The sequence below is a fragment of the Maniola jurtina genome, chromosome 26, assembly GCF_905333055.1.
Source record: "Maniola jurtina chromosome 26, ilManJurt1.1, whole genome shotgun sequence".
Classification (NCBI taxonomy): domain Eukaryota; kingdom Metazoa; phylum Arthropoda; class Insecta; order Lepidoptera; family Nymphalidae; genus Maniola; species Maniola jurtina.
In genome coordinates, this window is record NC_060054.1 from 2104172 (window position 1) to 2123177 (window position 19006).

Below are 19006 nucleotides of genomic sequence, written 5' to 3' on the forward strand. Positions count from 1 at the left end.
GAAGGCTGAAATTTGGTATGTAGACTAGAAATTGCATACAAACTACAGGAAAATTAAGAAATTGGCAATGCCCCCCCTCTACGCCTCTTATGAGTAAAGCAAATCTGTAAATTCTGTCGCTAGAATGCTGATATTTTCAGGATAAGATGTCCTTGGCAAATTGATTAAACTCATTGAGTATCAATTGTCTAGCTTTTATAGTTTCAGATTTATTGACAGTCAAAACTTCTAGTCTGTAATTCTAGGGTACTTCCCGAAGTCCTAGAAGGCTGAAATTTGGTATGTAGACTAGAAATTGCATACAAACTACAGGAAAATTAAGAAATTGGCAATGCCCCCCCTCTACGCCTCTTATGAGTAAAGCAAATCTGTAAATTCTGTCGCTAGAATGCTGATATTTTCAGGATAAGATGTCCTTAGCAAATTGATTAAACTCATTGAGTATCAATTGTCTAGCTTTTATAGTTTCAGATTTATTGACAGTCAAAACTTCTAGTCTGTAATTCTAGGGTACTTCCCGAAGTCCTAGAAGGCTGAAATTTGGTATGTAGACTAGAAATTGCATACAAACTACAGGAAAATTAAGAAATTGGCAATGCCCCCCTCTACGACTCTTATGAGTAAAGCAAATCTGTAAATTCTGTCGCTAGAATGCGGATATTTTCAGGATAAGATGTCCTTGGCAAATTGATTAAACGCATTGAGTATCAATTGTCTAGCTTTTATAGTTTCAGATTTATTGACCGTCAAAACTTCTAGTCTGTAATTCTAGGGTACTTCCCGAAGTCCTAGAAGGCTGAAATTTGATATGTAGACTAGAAATTGCATACAAACTACAGGAAAATTAAGAAATTGGCAATGCCCCCCCTCTACGACTCTTATGGGAAAAGCAAATCTGTAAATTCTGTTGCTAGAATGCTGATATTTTCAGGATAAGATGTCCTTGGCAAATTGATTAAACGCATTGAGTATCAATTGTCTAGCTTTTATAGTTTCAGATTTATTGACAGTCAAAACTTCTAGTCTGTAATTCTAGGGTACTTCCCGAAGTCCTAGAAGGCTGAAATTTGGTGTGTAGACTAGAAATTGCATACAAACTACAGGAAAATTAAGAAATTGGCAATGCCCCCCACTCTACGCCTCTTATGAGAAAAGCAAATCTGTAAATTCTGTCGCTAGAATGCTGATATTTTCAGGAGAAGATGTCTTTGGCAGATTGATTAAACGCATTGAGTATCAATTGTCTAGCTTTTATAGTTTCAGATTTATTGACAGTCAAAACTTCTAGTCTGTAATTCTAGGGTAATTCCCGAAGTCCTAGAAGGCTGAAATTTGGTGTGTAGACTAGAAATTGCATACAAACTACAGAAAAATTGAGAAATTGGAATTTTCCCCCCTCTACGCCTCTTATGAGAAAAGCAAATCTGTAAATTCTGTCGCTAGAATGCTGATATTTTCAGGATAAGATGTCCTTGGCAAATTGATTAAACGCATTGAGTATCAATTGTCTAACTTTTATAGTTTCAGATTTATTGACAGTCAAAACTTCGCAGTCTTATTCATAAAAATCCCTTAATATAGGTTTAAAACGTTCATTAGCTAAAATGCTCATTAGGCCTATTAAACGTTTCATAACTTTCTTTATTCATAAAGGTTCAATAAACCTCTCACAACTAAATTCTCGCTATAGGCTAGTTTCGCTTTGTTATGTTGTCGTTCTGATGAATTCATAGACAAAATTGCAAAAAAACTGGGCTCTACACAGAAAAGTGACGCAGGTGTGACATTTGTTTTCGAATTTCGGTCAATTGTCTGAGTTCTGGAGGATAGTTAGGTATTATCGTTCGGAGTTTTGTTCCGATTTATTTAATTATAAAAATGGAAACAGGAAGGAATTTAGAAATTAGCGTTAGATTTTATTATACTATTTAAAAAAAAGATGTATTAGGTAAAAGTATGTATTAGAATTTAGATACAGTACCTGGACATTCATGGAATAAAATCCTTTTTTTTTTAAATTGAAAATAAAATAAAACTTAAAGCTAGCCTTATTTAATTACTATACAAATCATGCCCGTGTGGAATGGTGCCAAGAATACTCGCTGCATTTCCACGCTTGACAGCCAGGCTGATCCGTTGCGCAAAAAATTAGCCAGCCCTTTTTTTTACCCAAATTCTTCTCGGTTTATGTAGTTAGGTACTGAGCTGCATCACCACCATAATATTTCTTACGTTAGAAGAAATCACATACCTATGTAAAAAAATGATTACATGAAAAGAAACTTCGAAATTAGGTAGAAACTTTTAGGTACCTATTTCACGACGTCCGTCCCTAGCATCTTATGGCAGTTAAAACTTGCAACTCTAGTTAATTACCACAGCCTCTCGAATCCAGAATAAATAACGTACAAATAATAATTACAATGCAATGACACTAGAATCAACCAAAACAAAATAACCTCACTTCCAAACAAATTATCAGCTGTTAAGACAAGACTGCGGCCATCTTGTTCTTTAATAAGGGTTTATAGTAGGGTTCAGCCTGTTATAAGTTATGGAGCCGTTATTGAACACTTTTAGCACTATTGAACGTTTATGAATCATGTTTTTGAGAACTTTGCTTATAACAAGCTAATAAAGCTTCTACAAATTTTTATGAATAAGACTGCTACTAGTCTGTAATTCTAGGGTACTTCCCGAAGTCCTAGAAGACTGAAATTTGGCATTAAGTACAAATTTCAAGAATTATGAACAACAGATAAATTAAGAAATCGGGTCCCCCTTCATCCCCTCGTATATGAGATGCATATCTGTAAAATCTGTTGCTCGAATACTAAAGTTTACATGATAAGATGTCCGTGGCAGATTTATCAAACGTACCAAGTATCTGTGTTTCCTGAAGTCCTAAAAGACTGAAATTTGGTATATCTGCTTCAAAATTGAGTTGCAAGATTCCACCCGAACAAACATACTTACATACGAGTACATTGCAAGTTGAATAAAAGCTTTTAAAAAAAGAGGTAACGATAGAGAGTGGGCCATGAAAATGATGAACCTACAAGAAATAGATCCAAAAAAAATTTAGGGCACCTGCCAAAAAGAAATGAAATCCCACCAAAAACATTTCATGTAAAAAGTTAGCCAAGACTCACAAGTTCATAATGTTTTCACTGTTAAAAAGTTATGAGATCTCTAGTAGAGCCAAGCCCCTAGCTGATCTTAGATTTGTGCTGGCCATGGGACCTATCCGAAGTCCAAAGTAATATAGCTCTTAAATGTTTTTGACTGTATCACATTTATAACAATAAATAACAAATCACTCTACTTACAAGCTCTGATTCTACAAACCCTATATCTTGGTAAAAAAAGTACGGCTTGGCCGTTTAATGTTCGTAAAACTATTACATGACATAACATATTAAACGTTAAAAGTTATTAAACGGCCAAGCCGTCTTTTTTTACCAAGATATAGGGTTTGTAGAATCAGAGCTTGTAAGTAGAGTGATTTGTTATTTATTGTTATAAATGAGATATAGTCAAGAACATTTAAGAGCTATATTACTTTGGACTTGGGATAGGTCCCATGGCCAGCACAAATCTAAGATCAGCTAGGGGCTTGGCTCTACTAGAGATCTCATAACTTTTTAACAGTGAAAACATTATGAACTTGTGAGTCTTGGCTAACTTTTTACATGAAATGTTTTTGGTGGGTAACATTTTTAAAAAGATAAGTACATTTAGTCACAAGTAAAAAAGAATATAAAATAAGAAAATCAATAGTAACTAGTAATAAATAATCAAATACAAATTTTTATTCCTTAAATGTATCACAGATACCTAAATGGTTGAAAATTCACTGTCATCGAAGTACTCAATTACATATAATATATATAATATTAAGTATGGATATACCTCACTCGTCGCAACTTCAGAGCGAACTAGAAGTTTGGCGCCACCTGCGCTAATGTACAGACAGGAGTGTAGTGAGCCACCTGAGGACTCACACTGCCAGAAGCCTTTGCCTTGTGAGCTATGAGCAATACAAAATGTGATGCGTTCGAGTTTATCTCGGCTTGGAGGAGTTCTACGAAAACGATTTATATGCCCAATTACTGTGGGAGTAATTCAAATGTAAATTCAATTTTTAACCTGTAAGAATTATATTTAATTTTTCTATTTATTATTTAGTAATAAAGTATGTGCCTACCTACTATTGCAGTTTCATTTGATCGTCTATAGCATCCTATCATCATAACCATCAACCCATAGCTGGCCCACTACTGAGCACGGGTCTCCTCTCATGAGAAGGGTTTGGCAACAAGCCAAGGTACGGATTGGCAGACTTCATATACGTTTGAGAGCATTATAGCGAACTCTCAGTTTTAGGCATGCGGGTTTCCTCACATGTTTTCCTATCGCGACTTTAAAATTAAACTACGACCCGCCATGGCTTCGCACGGGTGGTCAAAGTATCTACAGATTTTCAGTTAGTTAGTTCTTGGAACTTTGACAACTTAAATAGGTAGGTTTATATACTTGAGAGGAACATTTCCGCCGCAACTAATTACTAGTATGATAAACATTTAAGGAATCTCAATTTTCGTGATAAAAAACATCCTTTTTCTACAGTCGTCACGGGTAACATTGTAAACGTGTTAAACATTGTAAGTCGAAAACTCAATGCAAAGTCATTAAAAAAATGATCTATTGGGTTTTTGCAGCGATATATTAAATTCAGGTCTTTAGATTATTGTTATTCCTGCATAATTCAATTTTCAAAAACCACATTAATATTTACCACTTGTTGAAAACGTCTACAAGTCTGGTGCGTCAGGGCCGCAGTGCTGCCCCTATACCTACGTTTCACCACACACACCTCCCGCATGCTCGTAGCGCCTATTGGATTGTAAGTGGTAACCTTAATGTAAAAAGTACTCTGTGCCTTATATTATCAGATTTATAAGAACAACAAAATTTAAAATGATTGGTACAATACAAAATTTAACACGTCTTATTATTTTTAGGTTTCCGTACCTCAAGAGGAAAAAGGAACCCTTTGAAGGATCTCATCTTGAACAACTTGACAACATCTCGTCATGAACAATAATAATAATTTAGTACCTATTTTCAATTATTTTCAAAGTAAGATAACTATACGAAGAGGGATATCCTGTGAAAGGGCTATACCTGTACATTCTAAAACAGATTATTATTTATTTTTATACGTTATTGATTTATCGTACAGTGTCGAAAAAAATACCCGAGTACGGAACCCTCAGTACGAGAGTCTGACTCGCACTTGACCGGTTTTTCAATAGTTGTAGGTATCTACTATCTACCATATTAAAATGTTTCGTTCCCAAAGTTACGCAAACTTGTATGGTAACTTTGTTATAAAACAAAAATTCTATTTTCAAAAAAATCTACGGCTTTTTAATCTTTACGTTTGGCTTATGGCCTAAAGCCCCTCTCTAATATAACAATGTTACCCGTTCTGCTTGTACATCAATGTCATATCGAGTCTTCTACATCACAACTCGATTGCGATGACAGCAAGTGTTCCGATCGCAATCACCTCTGATTGGTTGACGCTCGCTCACTATTGGCTACAATGCATTGTTGCAACTAGAATAGCATTAAATAAGCCAATAACAACAATTGTGATCACAGACCAGTAATGATTGTTGTAATGAGTGATGCTGGTTTCGGAATCGAGCTACAGAAGAAAAAACAAAACAAACAGTTCTTCAGTCTTCTGCTTCTCCAGAACACTTCAAAATAGCGAATTCGGTGAATTGAGGCTTGAGACCATCTTGAGAATTTGTAATATTGTGACCTTAGTGTACACTGCTGCTGTCAGTACAAAAGTCTTACAAAAATATTACCTACAATTAATTGCGCCTTTTAGGGAAAATGGCAATGCGGTGCTGTGTGCCCTTCTGCAAAACCACGGCGGAGGTCGTCTCCGAATCCGAGGAGATTACATTTCACGAGTGAGTGTTTCATTATAACCTTTGTTATATAAGTAAGTACAATATACCAAACTATAACCTAGAAACTGATGGCCGTGCTTTGTCGGTAGAGCGGTCACTGACTGAGCCACCTTATAGCCCTGCCTCCCGCCAACCCAGGCTAATCGGAGCACAGGTCACAACTGCACGTCCACAAACCGAGCGAGTCTGTATCCAACTCTAGAGCTCCCCTCCAGGCAGAGCTATTTGCGTTTTGTTTAACTAAGAGTCGCACGTTACGGAAGCTCCGTGTCAAAGTACAGGATGTAATTTCCAGGTTCCCCAGAGAAGTGCATCTCCGTGCTGCTTGGCTCAGAGCCCTCGGCAAACAAGACACTCTCCTGCCAGAGCCTGCTGTGGTCTGCTCGCAGCATTTTCTGAACGACGACATTTATGAAACAGAGAGTGGCTCAAGGCGGATTCGTACTGGCGCTGTCCCCTCACCAGTGCTGGTAACTCCTTTATAATGTTCCAAGCTTTTATTTTAAGCTCCAATGCATATTATGTATATAGACAATTTCAAAAGCTAACCCTAATACATATGGTTCACACTCAAATTCATTATGGAAGGTGGAAATGATTAGGATAGTAATAGAAAGAAATTTTCTGTTACTTAAAAACCTTCTAAAATTACTTTTGAATTGACAAATGCATCTACCACTTACACTATTTTATACAGGTATGTATAGTTACAACACTTTGCACAGGTCTGCATGATATGCCTGGACACTCGCAGCAAGCTGTTTCTGATGAGTAAATACCAGTTGGAAGAAGCATATGAACATTTAGTGGGACATCCTGTAAGTTGTATATTTATGTCATTGATAAGGCAGTGTGCAGTCTAAGAGCGGTGTCAACTGCTGGAGCAGTCGAGCAGTGCACGGCCGCTCTAAGTTGGAACTGTCTATGAATTAGTTGTGTTTGTTGCAGTTGTGTGGTCAAGGAAAGCTCAAACAAACGCTTTGTGTGCAATGTGCCCAGAGACTGGTGAACTTTAGCGCATTCAGAGACAAGAGCTTGAGAGCGCGCTCCCTGATGATGGAGCTACTTGACAGACATGAAGTGGTGAGGAATGCTTGATGCACTTTATTGTGATATGTAACAGAATGTAAGGGTGCCACCTGTGTCATTGGAGCGTAGTGTTACAATGTGAGCATTGGTCTAGTCAGTGCGCGTCACATGTTTAGCAGACGCCGTAACGGACACGCTCGTTGCGAATGTTACGCTACGATGACATTTCAGGTCAGTCGCCATCTTTAGGTGCTTAGATCTGCCTAAAGGCATGAACTCGTTTCAGATAACTATACGACATGTCAAATTGATAAGCCGCGTAAAATACCAACTACAGTCCGACATTGTCTCGGCGGTGTCGGAGCCCGACTACTGCGATGTGTACATAGCACACTCCGACGCGGACGGACGGACAGAACTAGACGCGACTGCCGCAACTGACGAAGCAGTTGCAGTCAAACGGGAAGCCGAGCCAGCCGCCGCCCAAACAGAGTTATATCCTTTCAGCCACATGATTCCCAAGCCGGAGTCGTCGGGGGACTGCGAGCAAGCTTCGGGTAAGACAACTAACTTTACACGCGTTTTAGCTCCTATGTTGCGACAGATATCTTAGTTTCTTCCTCGAAAACATAAAACTTCACACTCATGGAACCTAACCCATCTGTCTGTCACAGATGTTTTGTCTTCTATCTGCACATATAAAACAGCACTGTGACTGACTGACTGACTGACGATGCAATGCCTAAGCCAGGTGAGCTGGAGATTTGTCTGGAGGACACCCTCAAGTGCCCTTAGGGGTTTACGGAAGGATTTTGGGATATTTCATTAGGATCTTAACATGAATGCTTTAATTTTATGTCATTTATCTTACTTTATTTTTTTTTTATTTTTTATTTATTAAGGGACGCTAACAATATACATATTTAACATTTTATATATACTAACTTACAAACTATTACATGACCGATATGTATATCAATAACTAGCGCCCACAACATTTTTGTAGAGCGCCAGTAAACTTTATATTACAATAGACTTAACAGATATAATAGATACATACAAGTAGGTACTTAAATAAAAGGTATATGAAACATAATTACATTATAAGAAATAAAAATAAAATGACTATAGCTAAGTTAAACAAAGGTTAAGTACTAAAAAATACAGTCAGTTAGCTTTGGGTAAAATATGGTCGGTGAGTTTTTTTTTGAAGGCAATAGCCGAGTCATGGAATATGTCGATGCCAGGTATCGTTTTAGATAGCTCATTATATTTAGCACACATACGTATAATTGGGGCTTGGTTCCCGAGATGTGATTTAACGAAAGGTATATAGAAGATTTTAGGGGATATACAGCTACGGGTGTTCCTACGCGGAATAGACAAGGATATCCGATTGAGGAGATTACTACATTTAATTTTATTTTGTAATAATTTGTGTAGAAAGCACAAATCAAGTATTTCCCGCCTGCTTCGAAGAGATGTCATTTTAAACTTGGCCAGTCGCTGAATATATGGTTGTCTGTGTGAGATGCCACTGACATGAAAAGCCAAGTGGCGAGTGAAGGCACGTTGTATACTTTCAATGCGTTGAGAATGCACATTATAAGTTGGATTCCAAATAATACTGGCAAATTCAAGACAACTTCTCACTAAGGCATTATATAAAATAATTTTAGTTTTAATTGAGAATCCCTTCGTATTACGTTTTAAAAATCCCAAGAGCTGAGCGGCTTTATTAGTAATATTGTTCACATGTGATCTGAAATTTAACTTTTTATCAATAGTGACTCCTAAGTCTTTAATCTCAGGTAACTCTTGCAACACAACATTACCAATTGAGTAACTAGAGACAAGTGGTTTTTTCTTTCTTGTGTATTTTACATGAAAACATTTGCTAGCATTAAGAGTCATACTATTGACATGACACCACTCAATGATTCTATTAAGATCGTCTTGTATTAACTTTATATCATTTTGCGACTTGATCGGTTTATAAATTTTCAAGTCATCTGCAAACAGGGAACAAGAACAATTTTTCACTTCAGCGGAAATGTCATTAATAAACGCCAGAAACAGCAATGGCCCTAAATGGGAACCTTGAGGTACACCAGATTGAGCTAGGTAACTAATGGATTCGTAACCATTCACAGTGACTGATTGGGATCTCTGCTTTAAGTATGATTCAAACCAATATATGAGGGGGATCCCGATACCGTACTGAGAAAGCTTGTCAACGAGAAGTGAGTGGTCAACTTTGTCGAACGCGTGGCTGAAGTCTGTATATATAGCATCGATCTGCTGGCCACTATCTACTTCTTTTATAAGATCAGATGTAAAATTTGACAAATTAGTTTGCACAGATAATCTGCTTCTAAACCCATGTTGAGAGCTTGTGAGGAAATTATCTAGGTGTCTGGCAAGCGTGGGTTGCACAAGACTTTCAAAAAGTTTAGAAAAGCATGAGAGAATTGAGATAGGGCGGTAATTTTTTATGTCCATCCGATCTCCTTTCTTAAATACTGGAACAATGCGTGCTTTTTTCCATTCTTCTGGGAAGATGCCATCCTCTAGGGATCGATTAAAAATAAGTGTCAAAGGCAAAGCGATTCCTGGCCCGCAACGCTTAAGAAATATAGGAGGAATGCCGTCAGGACCCGCTCCCTTTTGGGGATCTAAAGACTTGATTTGCTTTAGTACTTCTGCTTCTACGAATTTTATTTTGGACATCTGTGAAATGTTGCTACTGCATTGCGATACTAGTGTCATAGAGCCAGTTGTTTGGGTGTAAATAGAGGAGAAATGGTTTGCAAACAGATTTGCTATTTCTGTTCCTGATTTTGCAACTTTGTTTTCCAGTTTCATAGACCCGGGTAAGGATGATTCACCTTTCTTTTTATTTTTGAAGTAGTTCCAGAAGTATTTTGGATTTTTAGAGATGTTAGATTCGGCATTTTGTTTAAAATCGTTAAGGTTAATATCAAGAAGTTTATGACAGCGACTGCGAATAATCTGGAATTCCAATTTATCTCTGGGATTTTTGTAAATACGATATTTTCTATGGAGCTTATCTTTTTCAGATATTAATTTAATTAAATTGCGCTTGAACCAAGAAGGGTATTTTGTTGAATTCAGCTTACGTTTAGGAACTGATTTTTTGATTATGTTAGATAGGCATTCATAAAATGTCCGTACCATGGCATCAACATCTGTACAGGTAGAAAATTCGTGTAACCAGTCTGTATTTTTAGTTTCTTTAACAATAGTATCAAAGTCAGCTTTGAAGTAATTGTAAACGACACAACTCTTAGGACGCAGGTAGGAGATATTAGAATATTCGATACTTATTAAAAGGTTTGGATGATATGAATCTAATTTACTAAGTGGGTTAGAGGGCTGCGTAACAACTATGTTAAGTAAGTTACTAAATACCAAATCCAAGAGTCTATCGTCACAATTACTTATACAATTAAATTGATATAGATTGTTTATAGACATAAAATCTACCAATGAGTATCCAAGAGTGTTATTATAATTTGACGGAGTCATGTATGAGTTGTTATCATTAGAACACCATTTAATAAAACCCATGTTAAAATCTCCTAACACGACTATGTCATCAACATGATTGGTAACACAATCAACACCTTCCAAAAATTTTTTTAAAATTTCTAATTTTACTGGCGGAGGTAAGTAGACTACACAAAGTCCAATTTTCTTTATAACGTTGTTGCAGCTAATTTCAAGAACTACCCATATATCTTCATCATTTGTTTCCCAGCTTATAACACGAGAAGATGAAATCTCTCGTGAGATAGCAATGAGAACACCTCCGCCATCTTTTTTGGATTGATGGGAACAAATACGATCTTTTCTGTAGACAATGTATCGGGAATCAAACAATTCGTTATCAAAGATACCAGGATTCAGCCAGGTCTCGGTGAATACAATAATTTTATAGTTAGAAATCAAGACATTCTTAAGCACATCATTGGTCTTTGTTCTTAACCCTCGTACATTCTGATAATAAATCTCTAGCTCTGTTAAGAATTTTAAGGCCATAACATTCACTACAATATTATTTAAACTATGAGCTTAAGACTGTCTTCATTTCTCATTAATATTGCTTGACTGAATTCATCCTTGCGTACATAAATTTTTCCATTTCTAATCCACGTGAACCGATATTTCATTTCTTTGGCTTTTATGCGCGTGGCGGCGTGTAAAGATTTACTTCCCGGGGTAAGATGTTCCGAAACATATATAGGGGCTCGCGCTCCTCCAATCCCTAAATGGTGGGAGCTCAATTTATCTTCAGGATTTTTCTTATTATATTGTGCTACAGCTGCTAGGAGAGCATCACGGTGCTTTGTGGTACGGAGCTTGACGATGACGGACCGTGGCTTGTCGGTGCTTTTGTTGAGCTTAGCTACGCGGGTAGCATGTTGGATGTCATCAACAGAAATATTATTTTTAACAACTTGGCTTAGTTGCACTACCGTATTGACTAAATTTTCCGTTTTATGTTCTGGAATACCATTAATTTCAACGTTGCATTCTCTCATATGCAGTTCGACAATATTAAGCCTGGTTGTGAGGTCCTTTACCGATGCTTGAAGATGGATATTTTCCTTTTTCAATTGGTTAATAACAGCGGATTTTTCTTCTATCACAGCTCTCATTTCCTCAAACTGCGTGTTTATAAAAGACATAGATTCGTTGAATCCGACTATTTGTTCATTAATTGAATTTAGCTGCGCCGTGACCAGATTGTGTATCGTTGCAGATAATTCTTGTTTAAGAATATCACGAAGAGAGTGCATTGCATGCACGAAGGCGCGGGAAAAGCTAGTCAATGGTCATTACGTTTTAGTGGAAAATAATCCGACATTTGGACAAAATATTTCCTAACTAGATGATGCCCGCGCCATCGTGATTTAGGTTTTTAACCCCGTGGGAACTGATTATACTAGCCTATCCTAGCGTATCCGGGAAGCAAATTATCTACTCGATGGGCCGTAACATGGAGACAGACACACAGACATACTTACACATTGATAATATTAGTATGGATTGGACAGGATTATGTATGGCCTGTTATCTTGTTTCAGTCGCTCCTTCGGTACTCGCGACCAATCACGGAAACGAAGAACATCCGACTGATACAGACGACGAGTTGGATATATTGTCTTTCGAAAATAATACAAACATTTTTGAATATTCAGGGAAATCCCAGGACCCCTTACTAAAACTGAAGGAATCGTTGGCGAAAATAAGTGATAATATCAATTTGCGAACAGCGAGGCCAAATGTTCTTTTGAAAAACGAACACAATTCCCAGGATATATCCAGTACACAGTTAGGAAACTATACTGACCAGATACAGTATATCTGTGACGTGTGCCAAAAGATATTTCAACGGAAAAGTTCCTTAGTTACCCACATTAGGGCGCACACTTACGCAAACACTTTCTCATGTAAGTTAAGGGAGCGCAAATTCACTCAAAGTAGTACGTCATCGAGCCCCAGGAGGACTCACACTGGCGAAAAGCCTTTTGTGTGTAAGTTGTGTAAATACAAATGTGCACGAAATGGTAGTTTAGTGAGGCACATGAGGACTCACACTGGCGAAAAGCCTTTCGTGTGTAAGTTGTGTGATTATAAATGTGCAGTAAATAGTAATTTAGTGAAGCACATGAGGACTCACACTGGCGAAAAGCCTTTCGCTTGTAAGTTATGTAAATACAAATGTACAGAAAATGGTAAGTTAGTTATTCATATGAGGACTCACACTGGCGAAAAGCCTTTTGTGTGTAAGTTGTGTGATTATAAATGTACAGTAAACAGTAGTTTAGTGAGTCACATGAGGACTCACACTGGCGAAAAGCCTTTCGTTTGTAAGATGTGCAATTATAAATGTGCAGTAAATAGTGATTTAGTGAAGCACATGAGGACTCACACTGGCGAAAAGCCTTTTGTGTGTAAGTTGTGTGATTATAAATGTACAGTAAACAGTAGTTTAGTGAGTCACATGAGGACTCACACTGGCGAAAAGCCTTTCGTTTGTAAGATGTGCAATTATAAATGTGCAGTAAATAGTGATTTAGTGAAGCACATGAGGACTCACACTGGCGAAAAGCCTTTTGTGTGTAAGTTGTGTGATTATAAATGTACAGTAAACAGTAGTTTAGTGATTCACATGAGGACTCACACTGGCGAAAAGCCTTTCGCTTGTAAGTTATGTAAATACAAATGTACAGAAAATGGTAAGTTAGTTATTCATATGAGGACTCACACTGGCGAAAAGCCTTTTGTGTGTAAGTTATGTAAATATAAATGTACAGAAAATGGTAAGTTAGTGCGTCACATGAGGACTCACACTGGCGAAAAGCCTTTCGTGTGTAAGTTGTGCAATTATAAATTTACAGTAAACAGTAGTTTAGTGAGTCACATGAGGACTCACACTGGCGAAAAGCCTTTTGTGTGTAAGTTATGTAAATACAAATGTGGACGAAGTAGTCATTTAGTGAGTCACATGAGGACTCACACTGGCGATAAGCCTTTCGTGTGTAAGTTGTGCAATTATAAATGTACAGTAAACAGTAGTTTAGTGAGTCACATGAGGACTCACACTGGCTAAGCGCCGCGGCTTTGGCTGGTCAGTAATGCAAGGCCAGCTGTCGCTAAACTGCTAGTGCACTCCGAGCCTCCTGCGCATGAAGCCGGCGCGGCGTGAGTTAGTGTAAGCAAACATGAGTCGCCGCACCGGCCGCGGCCCTACGCCGCCATTTTGTGTATACTATTGTATTTCCACGTGATAAAATGGCGGCACCGACGCGGCGCCGGTAGCCACATGTGTTTAGTAAAATTACAATTTACTAACGCTAACTGACGGTCCGCTCCGACTTCATGTAATCATATTTATTTTGCAAAATTGGGTAAATAACAGATAGTAGTGCAATAGTAACTACCACCCGAACACAACCTACGCTTTGAATTATTTTGTGTTAAGACTATACCTATTAATTAGTCGATACTAGAGCTAATTTCTTAAACTGGACCCTTTCAAGTAAAGATTTTTATATAGACCTGTGAGGATGATACTGCCATTGTCGCGATTAAAATGCCATAAGCCTACGGTGTCGTATTAGTTTACTGCGAAAAACCAAATTAAATTTGAATTACGCTGCCCGCGTAACCACGTGACCCGTCGCTTGCCCCTTAACTAAATTACATTTTTAAAAAGTTAAGTACATTTAGTCACAATTAAAAAAGAATATAAAATAAGAAAATCAATAGTAACGAGTAATAAATAATCAAATACAAATTTTTATTCCTTAAATGTATCAAAGATACCTAAATGGTTGAAAATTCACTGTCATCAAAGTACTCAATTACATATAATATATAATATTAAGTTGGGATATACCTCACTCGTCGCAACTTCAGAGCGAACTAGAAGTTTGGCGCCACCTGCGCTAATGTACAGACAGGAGTGTAGTGAGCCGCCTGAGGACTCACACTGCCAGAAGCCTTTGCCTTGTGAGCTATGAGCAATACAAAATGTGATGCGTTCGAGTTTATCTCGGCTTGGAGGAGTTCTACGAAAACGATTTATATGCCCAATTATTGTGGGAGTAATTCGAATGTAAATTCAATTTTTAACCTGTAAGAATTATATTTAAGTTTTCTATTTAGTAATAAAGTATGTGCCTACCTACTATTGCAGTTTCATTTTAGCGGCTATAGCATCCTATCATCATAACCATCAACCCATAGCTGCTTCACTACTGAGCACGGGTCTCCTCTCATGAGAAGGGTTTGGTAACAAGCCAAGGTACGGATTGGCAGACTTCACACACATTTGAGAGCACTATGGCGAACTTCAGTTTTAGGCATGCGGGTTTCCTCACATGTTAAAATTAAACTACGACCCGCCATGGCTTCGCACGGGTGGTCAAAGTATCTACAGATTTCAGTTAGTGAATCCTTGGAACTTTGACAACTTAAATAGGTAGGTTTATATACTTGAGAGGAACATTTCCGCCGCAACTAATAACTAGTATGATAAACATTTAAGGAATCTCAATTTTCGTGATAAAAAACATCCTTTTTCTACAGTCGTCACGGGTAACATTGTAAACGTGTTAAACATTGTAAGTCGAAAACTCAATGCAAAGTCATTAAAAAAATGATCTATTGGGTTTTTGCAGCGATATATTAAATTCAGGTCTTTAGATTATTGTTATTCCTGCATAATTCAATTTTCAAAAACCACATTAATACTTACCACTTGTTGAAAACGTCTACAAGTCTGGTGCGTCAGGGCCGCAGTGCATCCCCTATACCTACGTTTCACCACACACACCTCCCGCATGCTCGTAGCGCCCATTGGATTGTAAGTGGTAACCTTAATGTAAAAAGTACTCTGTGCCTTATATTATCAGATTTATAAGAACAACAAAATTTAAAATGATTGGTACAATACAAAATTAAACACGTCTTATTATTTTTAGGTTTCCGTACCTCAAGAGGAAAAAGGAACCCTTTGAAGGATCTCATCTTGAACAACTTGACAACATCTCGTCATGAACAATAATAATAATTTAGTACCTATTTTCAATTATTTTCAAAGTAAGATAACTATACGAAGAGGGATATCCTGTGAAAGGGCTGTACCTGTACATTCTAAAACAGATTATTATTTATTTTTATACGTTATTGATTTATCGTACAGTGTCGAAAAAAATACCCGAGTACGGAACCCTCAGTACGAGAGTCTGACTCGCACTTGACCGGTTTTTCAATAGTTGTAGGTATCTACTATCTACCATATTAAAATGTTTCGTTCCCAAAGTTACGCAAACTTGTATGGTAACTTTGTTATAAAACAAAAATTCTATTTTCAAAAAAATCTACGGCTTTTTAATCTTTACGTTTGGCTTATGGCCTAAAGCCCCTCTCTAATATAACAATGTTACCCGTTCTGCTTGTACATCAATGTCATATCGAGTCTTCTACATCACAACTCGATTGCGATGACAGCAAGTGTCCCGATCGCAATCACCTCTGATTGGTTGACGCTCGCTCACTATTGGCTACAATGCATTGTTGCAACTAGAATAGCATTAAATAAGCCAATAACAACAATTGTGATCACAGACCAGTAATGATTGTTGTAATGAGTGATGCTGGTTTCGGAATCGAGCTACAGAAGAAAAAACAAAACAAACAGTTCTTCAGTCTTCTGCTTCTCCAGAACACTTCAAAATAGCGAATTCGGTGAATTGAGGCTTGAGACCATCTTGAGAATTTGTAATATTGTGACCTTAGTGTACACTGCTGCTGTCAGTACAAAAGTCTTACAAAAATATTACCTACAATTAATTGCGCCTTTTAGGGAAAATGGCAATGCGGTGCTGTGTGCCCTTCTGCAAAACCACGGCGGAGGTCGTCTCCGAATCCGAGGAGATTACATTTCACGAGTGAGTGTTTCATTATAACCTTTGTTATATAAGTAAGTACAATATACCAAACTATAACCTAGAAACTGATGGCCGTGCTTTGTCGGTAGAGCGGTCACTGACTGAGCCACCTTATAGCCCTGCCTCCCGCCAACCCAGGCTAATCGGAGCACAGGTCACAACTGCACGTCCACAAACCGAGCGAGTCTGTATCCAACTCTAGAGCTCCCCTCCAGGCAGAGCTATTTGCGTTTTGTTTAACTAAGAGTCGCACGTTACGGAAGCTCCGTGTCAAAGTACAGGATGTAATTTCCAGGTTCCCCAGAGAAGTGCATCTCCGTGCTGCTTGGCTCAGAGCCCTCGGCAAACAAGACACTCTCCTGCCAGAGCCTGCTGTGGTCTGCTCGCAGCATTTTCTGAACGACGACATTTATGAAACAGAGAGTGGCTCAAGGCGGATTCGTACTGGTGCTGTCCCCTCACCAGTGCTGGTAACTCCTTTATAACGCTCCAAGCTTTTATTTTAAGCTCAAATGCATATTATATATATATAGAACCTTTCAAAAGCTAACCCTAATACATATGGTTCACATTTCAAATTCATTATGGAAGGTGGAAATGATTAGGATAGAAATAGAATGAAATATTCTGTTATTTAAAAACCTTCTAAAATTACTTTTGAATTGTTAAATGCATCTACCACTTACACTATTTTATACAAGTATGTATAGTTACAACACTTTGCACAGGTCTGCATGATATGCCTGGACACTCGCAGCAAGCTGTTTCTGATGAGTAAATACCAGTTGGAAGAAGCATATGAACATTTAGTGGGACATCCTGTAAGTTGTATATTTATATCATTGATAAGGCAGTGTGCAGTCTAAGAGCGGTGTCAACTGCTGGAGCAGTCGAGCAGTGCACGGCCGCTCTAAGTTGGAACTGTATATGAATTAGTTGTGTTTGTTGCAGTTGTGTGGTCAAGGAAAGCTCAAACAAACGCTTTGTGTGCAATGTGCCCAGAGACTGGTGAACTTTAGCGCATTCAGAGACAAGAGCTTGAGAGCGCGCTCCCTGATGATGGAGCTACTTGACAGACATGAAGTGGTGAGGAATGCTTGATGCACTTTGTTGTGATATGTAACAGAATGTAAGGGTGCCACCTGTGTCATTGGAGCGTAGTGTTACAATGTGAGCATTCGTCTAGTCAGTGCGCGTCACATGTTTAGCAGACGCCGTAACGGACACGCTCGTTGCGAATGTTACGCTACGATGACATTTCAGGTCAGTCGCCATCTTTAGGTGCTTAGATCTGCCTAAAGGCATGAACTCGTTTCAGATAACTATACGACATGTCAAATTGATAAGCCGCGTAAAATACCAACTACAGTCCGACATTGTCTCGGCGGTGTCGGAGCCCGACTACTGCGATGTGTACATAGCACACTCCGACGCGGACAGACGGACAGAACTAGACGCGACTGCCGCAACTGACGAAGCAGTTGCAGTCAAACGGGAAGACGAGCCAGCCGCCGCCCAAACAGAGTTATATCCTTTCAGCCACATGATTCCCAAGCCGGAGTCGGGGGACTGCGAGCAAGCTTCGGGTAAGACAACTAACTTACCACGCGTTTTAGCTCCTATGTTGCGACAGATATCTTAGTTTCTTACTCGAAAACATAAAACTTCACACTATCTGCACATATAAAACAGCACTGTGACTGACTGACTGACGATGCAATGCCTAAGCCAGGCGAGCTGGAGATTTGTTTGGAGGACACCCTCAAGTGCCCTTAGGGGTTTACGGAAGGATTTTGGGATATTTCATTAGGATCTTAATATAAATGCGCGCACATTTGTTATTTAATTTTATGTCATTTATCTTACTTGCATTGCATGGACGAAGGCGCGGGGAAAAGCTAGTCAATAGTCATTACGTATTACTGGAAAATAATCCGACATTTCGACAAAATATTTCCTAACTAGATGATGCCTGCGCCATCGTGATTTTGCTAGCCTATGTACGCTCCGGGATGCAAATTATCTACTCGATGGGCCGTAACATGGAGACAGACATACTTTCACATCTATACATATAATAAAATTGTAGAAAAGTGGCTTTTGTACAATTTTTTTATTATTTATTTATTTTTTATTTATTTAGTAATAGACTTAACAGAGCTCTCTCCGTCACTTACTCCATACAATCGTAGTTCCCATTTCATTTGAATATTAAGCAACCAAAGTCCATGAAATTTTGCAGACATAGTCTAGAAACTAATATCTGTGTCTGTGGTGTTTTAGATTTTTCTAAAAATATGTAGTTTTAAAATTACAGGGGTTCAAAGATTTGTATTTTTCTTTAAAAAAAGGCCCAATTTTGTGCTCGTTTTTCTAGACAACGAAGCAATTTAATGAAATTTGGAAAAACCACAGACCTAGAAAATTTAATGAATATCATGCAGTAAAAAAATTATCGTTATATATTTTATATTGTTATAATTATGTTGGAACTACGAA

The 19006-nt window shown here is 38.1% G+C and overlaps 2 protein-coding genes across 2 annotated transcripts; one reads left to right on the forward strand and one right to left on the reverse strand.

Moving 5' to 3' along the window:
- The first annotated feature begins 5737 nt into the window (after window positions 1–5737).
- On the forward strand, window positions 5738–18149 carry LOC123878281 (zinc finger and SCAN domain-containing protein 12-like). Its single transcript, XM_045925428.1, has 9 exons — window positions 5738–5790; window positions 5909–5993; window positions 6289–6463; window positions 6719–6811; window positions 6942–7076; window positions 7309–7579; window positions 12134–12945; window positions 17459–17515; window positions 17826–18149. The coding sequence occupies exons 2-9, from the start codon at window positions 5914–5916 to the stop codon at window positions 18147–18149; spliced, it is 1947 nt and encodes a 648-aa protein (XP_045781384.1). The 5' UTR covers window positions 5738–5790; window positions 5909–5913.
- On the reverse strand, window positions 9412–11797 carry LOC123878783. The gene has a single exon (XM_045926106.1). The coding sequence runs from the start codon at window positions 11732–11734 to the stop codon at window positions 11105–11107; it is 630 nt and encodes a 209-aa protein (XP_045782062.1). The 5' UTR covers window positions 11735–11797; the 3' UTR covers window positions 9412–11104.
- Window positions 18150–19006: the final 857 nt, after the last annotated feature.